This window comes from Myxine glutinosa, chromosome 14 (genome assembly GCF_964187855.1).
Source record: "Myxine glutinosa chromosome 14, kmMyxGlut1.1, whole genome shotgun sequence".
Lineage (NCBI taxonomy): Eukaryota > Metazoa > Chordata > Myxini > Myxiniformes > Myxinidae > Myxine > Myxine glutinosa.
In genome coordinates, this window is record NC_136274.1 from 12,593,076 (window position 1) to 12,603,437 (window position 10,362).

At 41.1% G+C, this 10,362-nt stretch overlaps 1 protein-coding gene across 1 annotated transcript in view; it reads left to right on the plus strand.

Moving 5' to 3' along the window:
• The window catches only part of PI4KA (phosphatidylinositol 4-kinase alpha), a 261,370-nt gene that overhangs the window by 214,356 nt on the left and 36,652 nt on the right, over positions 1 to 10,362 (plus strand). Inside the window, exons 45-48 of the mRNA XM_068135196.2 lie at positions 2,028 to 2,157; positions 2,543 to 2,613; positions 4,697 to 4,769; positions 9,924 to 9,994. Of these exons, the coding sequence (XP_067991297.2) occupies positions 2,028 to 2,157; positions 2,543 to 2,613; positions 4,697 to 4,769; positions 9,924 to 9,994 (345 nt within the window). The remainder of the gene's footprint in view (positions 1 to 2,027; positions 2,158 to 2,542; positions 2,614 to 4,696; positions 4,770 to 9,923; positions 9,995 to 10,362) is intronic.

A 10,362-nucleotide genomic window follows, 5' to 3' on the forward strand; every position in this document is an offset into this window, starting at 1 on the left:
ACTGGGCATCCTCCGTCGTGCGAAGTCCTTCCTCGGCACACCTGAGCTCCTCACCACATACAAGGCTTTCATCCGCAGCTCAATGGAATACTGTTCTCCCCTATGGGCTGGTGCTCCTGCCTCACACCTGGCTCGGCTTCACGCTGTTGAATCCAAAGCTTTCAAAATCATTGGAATCTCCCGCGATGAAGCTATCTCTGAGGGCCTTTCACTCACTCACCGCAGGCAGGTAGGTGGTCTTTCTGTCTTCTACCGACTCCTCTCCGGCCTTGCTCCCCCAGCTCTCTCTGTGCTCTGTCCCCCAAATATTCCTACAGGTCGCACAAGATCTGCCAGCAACCCTCTGATGGTTAAACTGCCGAAATCTGGGCTCTCTGCTCACCTTCACTCTTTCATTCCTCTTTTCTCCCGCCTCTGGAACAAACTCCCACACTCCCTTCAATCCCACTCCTCCCTCCAGGTCTTTAAAAGAGCTGTTCACCACCATCTCTTATCTTCCCCCATCCAAAACCTTGATCTTTTCTACCCCCACTAATTCACCCCAGATCCACCTTGTTTGAAATTCCAACTTCTTTCCTGGAAGTCCTGGCAGTGTCCATATGTTTATACCTCTCCCAACCCACCCCCCCCCCCCCGCCCCCTTCACATGCCTCCCCCCAAAGCCCTCTCCCTCCCACAGATCTCTCGATGTCTCCATGTCTCTCGGTCCCTGCTCTCAAATGTTGTGTTTGTGTCCTTCCCCCTCTCTCCCCATCTTGTCTACCGCTCCCGATGTTATTTGTTTTATGTGTCTGTTTGTCTTTCTGTGTGATTAATGTTCGCTCTTTCACGAGCCTCGATCTTGTATACAAAAAAAAAAAAAAAAAAAAAAAACTTCTAAAAGGTGCCAATAATATTGTCCGGACCATTTTAGGAATGCTGTGTGGAATAAGCTAAGAATTCGTAATTTTTTCAGCTTCTTTTGTTTTCTTACACTGAAAACCAAAGAAATACAAATGTGGATACTAAGAGATTTTTTTATTTCAACAATTTTCTGTAAGAAATGGTGCATTATTTGAAAAAAGTGCAAGGGTGCCAATATTTTTGGCCACGACAGTATAATACATCGTGGTTATGTAGCTTGAATAGAACCCAATTGCACTGGCCTATAGGTTGACACCAAAGGCCTGAAGCCTTAGGCCTATAACTACTGTGGCCTACACACAACCCGTGATGCTTTTCATCTTCAAACGTTTGATATTTGATGATCCTTCTGCAGTTGCTTTGATTGTTTTACACTGAAAGGAAAACTTGTAGGGAGGACATAGTGATTGTGAATTACAGCTCCAAAGATGTCTTAGCTTCGCATATCACCAAAATGGTGGCCGTATGATTTTTCAAGTTACAATAATGGGTGGAGTCAGTATATAAATGGAGAAGATTAATTGATAATTGGGTCAAAATGTCAAAGGGCAAAGTCACAATGAGTACAAATAGGCCTTATCAGGCCGTCCGCCGCGCATCAGTATGAGACGGCCCTTTTTTTATCGCTTCCGTGTTTCTTTATTTATTTACCATTGAGCTTCAGTGTGTGTATCTCGGCCATAACATCTTACCATTTGAGCTTTTGTCATCAAATCTTCAACAAACCTTTGTTTATGAGAATATGGAAACACGAATGAATAAAATGTACTGCCACAGAATGTAGGACGGGGAAGACCGAGAAAGACTTGGCTAAAGATTGTGGAAGAAGAAATGCGGGCAAGGGGGTTAACAAGGAGAGATGCAGAAAATAGGGCAAAATGGAGAAGATGGTCATGGGGACCGCAAGGCTAACCCCCGCTCTAGCAGGGAAAATGGCCTTAAAATGCATGATGTTGTTGTTGTTGTTGTTGTTGTTGAATGAATAAAATGTACAATTTTTGTTTCGCTGTTCTTTCTTCAAGTTTAGTTCAGTACAATGCTGACGCGGACAGGCTTTGCATTTTGAGATGCTTTCTAGTTTACTTTGTATCGATGTTTGAAGTTTTTTCCTTTTCTATGTCAAGCTGAGATTGGAGATACGCTGGAAAAGCTTGTGGAGGAGATTATAAGTTCCCTGTCTGGGCCTGCAATGCAGTTTTATGAACGGGAATTCAACTTCTTCTCCAAAATCACCAACGTTTCTGCTCTTATCAGGTACAGTGTCGCATCGTTTCGACATTCAAACCATTTTGTTTATTTATCTCTTGGTGTAACGCATTTGTGCACAGCCATTGCCACAAGTTTCATGTTGTCACAATAATGCATTGCATAAGAGATGTGAACATCAAATGGTGTCTTCAATATTCTCACTTAGATGAGTGTGAAGTTACTTTATTTTCTTATCATGACCACAAATACACACTTTAAAAAGTTTTTTTAAATTACCTGTTTAAGCTGTTCTGGGACTGTTTAACTGGTACTGAGTTGTCTTCAAATGGACAAATACAATTATTTATTTATTATCTTTTGACATAGACGCCTCATACATTGTAATCTTTTGCTTTTATTTGTTTTTTTAAACACACGGCTCTTCGTCAAGGCCTCTACCCAAAGGTCAAGAAAGGAAGGATGCCTGTCTGAAAGGTCTTCAAGACATAAACGTCGAGCCAGGTAAACTCGGTGTGCAAACTTTTCTTAAACATGAGTTTCACAATTGTTTACATGTTCGATGAGTTATTAGCAATGTGCAAGTATTAGTACACAATGCACATCCTTATATAAAGGGGGCTGAGTTTCTCTCTCCATAACAAGCTTTATTCTAAATAGCTTCTGTTGTTGTACAATAATACAAATGGTACCGTTGGTAAGGTAATAATCGATTTCCTTGGAACAAAATGTCATTCCTTTAATCACATTTACTTCCTTGTTTTAAAAGCCTTTGTCCAGGATTGAGGAAGAAGAAGCGGAACCGCAAGCTTTAATTTAGCGGTTCCAACGGAAACATTTATTATTCTCTGACAGCAGAAGGACACGGAAGGAGCACACAAAAGGAAACATATTCATACTTCTCAAAGCAATAGAAAAATGTATAAAAGTACAAGACAGAAATAACAAGAACAACATTTACGTGTTAAACAAGATCCTTTTCGTGTGTTTTACTTCCGTTTACATCATCATCGACACTCAAATGGACATGCAATATGTTTGTGAAGTACAACATGCTGTCTTTTGATTAAACTCGTCAGCGAAGATACGAGAGACTAGTGAGGTACCCGTGCAATGCACAGGTGGGAAGCAAAAAGCAAACAACCGATGCGGAAACGGTGAATGCTAAACCATGCAGCCAATAGATTCCACATTCTTGTGCCACCTTCGGTCGAACGTCAGACATGGACAGCCGGCTCGTGAATGACTTGCACAAAAAACGGCGAATGGGAAACGATGAACCAATAAGTTCCACATTCAGTCGAACGTCAGATATGGACACCCGGTTCGTGAATGACTTGCACAAAAAATGGCGAATGGGAAACGATGAACCAATAAATTCCACCTTCTTGTACCACCTTCAGTTGAACGTCAGACATGGACAGCCGGCTCGTGAATGACTTGCACAAAAAACGGCGAATGGGAAACGATGAACCAATAAATTCCACATTATTGTGCCACCTTTGGTCGAACGTCAGACATGGACAGCCGGCTCGTGACTTGCACAAAAAATGGCGAATGGGAAACGATGAACCAATATATTCCACATTCTTGTGCCACCTTTGGTCGAACGTCAGACATGGACAACCGGCTCGTGAATGACTTGCACAAAAAACGGCGAATGGAAAACGATGAACCAATAAATTCCACATTCTTGTGCCACCTTCAGTCGAACGTCAGACATGGACAGCCGGCTCGTGAATGACTTGCACAAAAAATGGTGAATGGGAAACGATGAACCAATAAATTCCACATTCTTGTACCACCTTCGGTCGAACGTCAAGCACATTTGAAAGGCTGAAGTCAGGAGGATAAGGCAACGGACATATTGAGATGATTCCACAATCATGAAATTTAGGGGAAAAATATCCTGGACTTCAGGACGGTGAGTAGGTGAGGGTTTTTTTTGAGAAACACGTGCTACCTGGAATAGGGAGGGCTGAGGTATCGGAGGGCAGGAGGACCAAGCAAGTCAAAAAGTTTGTGCAGAAATGATATATTTTTGCTCTACTTTTATGACACCAGGACCTCAAAAGATACACGGATATTTAATTAGATATAGAAACAAAAATGGCAATTAAATGTTTCCAGCAAGCGTGGTATCCTGGTCCAAGAAAAGCGACCATTTTAAACGACTGTATTCTAATAGGTGTGTTGAACATTCCTCCAGAAGAAGCACCTAGACCCCTAAAGAGTCCACTCGGTAGTTGGTGAGGAAATGGCAAATTCAGCATGTGCACACAGCAAGATTAATCAATCATTAAATCGGGTTTAAAAGGGCATTTGCTCCAAGCCTCAATAATGTTGAAACCATAATGGTCACGAGGTTATTGTTGTCAATGAGCCAAACTCAAAATGAAGATGTTTTTTTCTTAGGCCAGAGCAGGATGCTTTCAACTCTAAGAATTGCTGTGATGCTCAGGGAAGTGGTAAATGTCATCCTTCCATATTAATTTGTACGATGGTTATAAACAAATGTAAGGAAGTAGGATCATGTGTTGTTGTAAAGGAGTCGTGTGCGCTGTGTGTGGTTTTGTTCTTGCCCTAGGTTGCTATCTGCCCAGCAATCCAGAAGCCATCGTCTTGGACATTGATTATCAGTCTGGGACACCAATGCAGAGGTCGCTTTCACTCCCACATGACGCGAAAACCTTATCATCAGCGAGCATTCGGTTTCTGTGCATTTGTATTGCAATGTTGCTTGTTACCCTCTCCAGAGGAGAGGGTATTGCATTTGAGTTTGTTTGTTTGTCTGTTTGTCTGTCTGTTTGCTTGTCTGTTTGTCCGCACAGAATAAATATGATTTTCTCTGTAACCGTTGTAAACATTGGTGCGACTGACAGGAAAATTTCACCATAGGTGCAACTCCACCTGTATAATTTTTTTTTAATGATAATTATGATGTCATAATTGCCTGGTGTTGGCTTAGCTGTTAGGGTGCCGGCTTGGGATCCTAGGATCCTGAGTTCGAATCCCGGTCGATCGCTGAATTAACACCAGGGGGGTTGACTCAGCCTGTCATCCTTCCGAGGTCGGCAAATTGAGTACCAGCTTGCTGGGATGAATGATCCCAGTGTGTACCCCGATTTAGAATAGGTACACTGTATCCCTGCTCATCGTAAGAGGTGACTAAGGGTTGTCGTCAGGAAGGGCATCCGGCCATAAAAAAAAACTGCCTCAAAAAGGGATCCATGAGGTCATAGGGCCCGCAAGGCTAACCCCTGCTTTAGCGGGGAAAAATGGCCTCAAAAACGATCATTCATTCATTCATTCATTCATATGATGTCATAGGTTACGTGGTTCGGCCGCCATGTTCGACAAACGTTGCACCTCTATATCTCGGAAAGCGCTGAATAGAAAAAATTGAGACATGGCTCATTGTAAAGATCTCTCCACGGGGAATAAAATATGTTAATGATGATGTCATAGGTGCCTCCATTATGACGTCATAATTCGACAAGTACAAAACGTCATCCGATCAAGATGAAATTTATTGAGCGTCATGTAGGCATAAATTGGTGGAGAAAGAAAATAGTGATGACGTCATCGATCACGTGGTTCGGCTGCCATCTTGGAAAAACCGAAAAACTTTGTACCTCCATATCTCCAAAAGCACTGAATAGAAAAAATTGAGACATGGATCATTGTAAAGAACTTTCCATGTGAAATAACATCTGTGAATGATGATGTTATAGGTGCCTCCATTATGACGTCATAATTTGACAAGTACAAAACGTCATCCGATCAAGATGAAATTTCTTGAGCATAATCTAGGAATAAATTAGTGGAGAAAAAATAATAATGATGACGTCATCAGTCACGTGGTTCGGCCGCCATATTTGTCTTAACACAAAAGCCTTAAAAACCACTGAAAATACAGTCACATGAAAAAGTAAGTACACCCCATGTAAAGTTTTGACTTCTTCAACATATTTCAACATACAGCTATTTGATCTTCATTTCAACAATATTGATAGATAAAGGGGATATAATATAACAAATATCATGAAACATTTACATTTTGTAGTCCATTGTATAATTTAAATAAACATAAATGCAAATTTCGCATGTGGAAAAAGTAAGTACACCCCTACATTTATCACTACTTCAAATACATAAAATTAGAATCAGGTGCACCAGCTCAGGTGCAAATGATTAGAACATCGTTAGAGAGGATCTTGGAGGAACCTGTCTTATTTAAACCTCAGACATTTAGTTTGGTTTGCTCTTTGTTGTTTAAGTTCTTTTAAGTTTGGTTTAAGGGTGTAGTACTGGTGAAAAATTGAGAAAACTACATAGGTACCTTTGAGAGGTCTCTAATTTTCAGTTTTTCTTGAAAGATATAATCTTGGCTCTCAGACCAGTTTCAACGCTTCTTTGTCATATTACATGCATATAATTTGCATAAATCTGACCGTCAATAAAAAACAAGGAAAAACAAAGAACACATTTCAACTTCTATCTTCCATGTCACCTATCATTCTTTTCACACAAAACTTGGTACATGTATTATACATGTGTTACTCTACTACCTGATGAGAGGATTTTGTGAAATTATGTCAAATGTTCACTAATTAGCTAATTATGCCAATTACCAGATAAAACTTGGTTGTCCTTCAATAAATCCACAATGGCTACTCCTATAAACAAAGGCCTTCATCATTTTAAAGGAAATGATATTCTGAATATCCTGTCCAAATTTCAGCCCAAAAGAATGATGCAAATTAAAGTTATAACAAATAATTATACTTCCGGTTATTGAGGGGCATGTGTGATGTTAGAAAATTTGGAAATTTTTCAATAATTAGGGGTACTTCTATGACCTCTAATAGCATGATTCTTGTTTATAAAACTATAAGGAAACTGTTCAGCTAAATAAAAAAAATAAAAAATAAAAATCACCTGTTCACCAGTACTACACCCTTAAGCTCTTTTAAGGCTAACCCCCGCTCTAGCAGGGAAAATGGCCTTTAAAATGGATGTTGCTGTGTGTTGTTTGTTGTTTAAGTGTGCGGCGTCACCATGCCGAGATCAAAAGAGCTCTCTGAGGCCTTCAGAAAGAAGGTTATAGATGCCTACAAGTCTGGGAAGGGATTTAAAAAGATCTCCAAACAATTTGAAATCAATCATTCGACTGTCCGGAAGATCATCTACAAGTGGAGAAGATTCCAAACAACTGCCAAATTGTTCAGCCCAGGCCGCCCCAGCAGGTTCAGCCCGAGAGCAGACCGCAAGATGCTGAAAGAAGTCTCTAAGAACCCCAGAATGTCATCCCGGGACCTACAGGTAGCTCTTGCCACTGTTGTCAAAGTGCACGAGTCTACCATCAGAAAGAGGCTGCACAAATTTGATCTACATGGGGGGTGTGCCAGGAGGAAACCTTTGCTGTCCAGAAGGAACATCAGGGCAAGACTAAAGTTTGCCAATGAACACCTAGGCAAAGACCAGAACTTCTGGAAGAATGTGCTCTGGACAGATGAGTCAAAGCTGGAGCTATTTGGCCACAGTACCAGAAGACATGTTTGGCAAAAACCAAAGACAGCATTTGACCACAAGAACCTGATACCAACTGTAAAGCATGGTGGTGGAAATATTATGGTTTGGGGCAGCTTTGCTGCAACAGGGCCTGGGCAGCTCACCATCATAGAATCCACTATGAATTCTTCATTATACAAGAGGGTGCTTGAGGATAATGTGAGGCCATCTGTCGGGAAGTTGAAGCTCAACTGAAGGTGGACCTTGCAACATGACAATGACCCTAAACATACCAGTAAATCCACCAAGGAATGGCTGAAAATAAAGAAATAGATGGTTCTGGAATGGCCAAGTCAAAGCCCGGATCTAAATCCCATCGAGATGTTGTGGGGTGGACTTGAAACGAGCTGTGCATGCAAGAAACCCCTCAAACATCACACAGCTGAAAGAATTCTGCATGGAGGAGTGGGCAAAAATTTCTCCCACTCGATGTCAGAGACTGGTAGACAATTATAAGAAACGCCTACTTGAGGTTGTTTCTGCCAAAGGGGGCAATACCACCTATTAGAGCCAAGGGTGTGCTTACTTTTTCCACATGCGAAATTTGCATTTATGTTTATTTAAATTATACAATGGACTACAAAATGTAAATGTTTCATGATATTTGTTATATTATATCACCTTTATCTGTCAATATTGTTGAAATGAAGATCAAATAGCTGTATGTTGAAATATGTTGAAGAAGTCAAAACTTTACAAGGGGGGAATGAATGAATGAATGATCGTTTTAAGGCCATTTTCCCCGCTGGAGCGGGGGTTAGCCTTGCGGGCCCCATGACAATCATGGTTCCCTGTTTGAGGCAATGTTTTATGGCCGGATGCCCTTCCTGACGCCAACCCTCAGTCGCCTCTTACGACACAGAGGGATACGGTGTACCTATTCTAAATCGGGGTACACACCGGGATCATTCATCCCAGCAAGCTGGTACTCGATTTGCCGACCTCGGAAGGATGACAGGCTGAGTGAACCCCCCTGGCGTTAATTCAGCGATCGATCGGGATTCGAACTGAGGATCCTCGGATCCCAAGCCGGCACCCTAACCGCTAAGCCAACACCAGGACTAAGCTAATACTTAAGGACAACACCAAAACTTTACATGGGGTGGACTTACTTTTCCATGTGACTGTACATCCTGGCGAGGGTTTGCAATCTCTGATTGCTCTTTTTCTTGTTGACGACTTATCATTTGAATTAGACGATGTGATTGGTACGAAGATTAATCGACATCTTGAACATTTATGTATTTCTTATTCTGTTTTTACGCTCATCCCGAAAATGGGAAGAATCGGTTTTAGTCAGGTTCACTATGTTTTTTCGTTCAAAATCATGGTAGATTAGCAAACCTATACATTTTTGGAAACGTTATTACATGGAAAATCTGAAAATCAATGTTTACATTTGCCAATTCCGACCAATTCGATTCGACCAATTCGACCAATCGACGAATTCCATTTGACCATTCGACCATTCGACCAATCGTTTCGATCGACCATTCGATCGATTCGATTCGATTCGATCGACCATTCGACCAATTCGATTTGCCAATCAATTTGACCGACCTTTGCTTGTGTGGAACGGACTGTGAAAACGATGCGGACTATATTGTCGGATACGACACACAGGACAGTGATGACGAACTCTAAATGGCATATTCTGTAATCGTGTATGTTTGATGCCATTGACTGCCTGTGTATATTTTGTCATTGACTGCCCGTGTAGATGTGAAGTTATACTGACCGCATGTGTATATATGATTTTGCTGACTGCCTGTGTATGTTTGGTGATATGAATTATTGTGACACATTTTGATGTTATTAACTGCCTGTACAAAATGATAACATGTATTTGATTATGCAACTTATCGCGAATATAAAGACAGTATTTTGCAATTCAAAACCTTTGATTCGTGTCTTACCATTCCCCATAGCACTAATTTGATACTTTCATTGGATTCCTTGTCCCTGAAAATATAGGTTTAGTATATTTTAAAAAGTTTTTAGGGTAATTAGAGGCAGGAATAGAACAAAATATGTATTTTACAGTGGCCATTTTGAAAATCCAAAATGGCCGCCATACAGGTATCTCTCCAAATGTAAACATTGATTTTTAGTTTCCTTATGCTATAACCTTTCCAAAAATGTATAGGTTTACTCAACTACCATGATTTTGAACGAAATACAATTTATTGACATAGTGAACCTGACTATTTGTAACGTGTCGTTTGTGTCTGCCATTGCAGTGCAGCAAAAGCGCCGTACCTTGCCAAGTTCAAGGTGAAGCTCTGTGGGGTGTCGGAGCTCGAGAGAGAAGGTGCGAGTTTTGCTTGTTTCCAATGGTGTTTTAGAAATGCCAAGCATGAGTGCTGCAAAATTTGATTTGGTCACATTTGAATAATAATGTTTCTAAGCAACGATACATCTATCTATAATTCCAGCAATCTCTGTGTGTCTGTCTGTGTGTCTGTGTGTCTGTGTGTTTGTCTGTGACCGCTGTTTCTCGACAACCACGGGTCCGATATACTTGAAACTTGCCAGGTATATTGCTGGGGACCCGAGGATGTGCCTTTTCAAGGTTTGTAATTAATCGGACAAGTACCTACCGAGATATGTCCAAAAAACGCTTCAACCAATCAGAGAGCAGCGAGCTATCACGTGTGCCGAACCGTTAATGCAATGCAA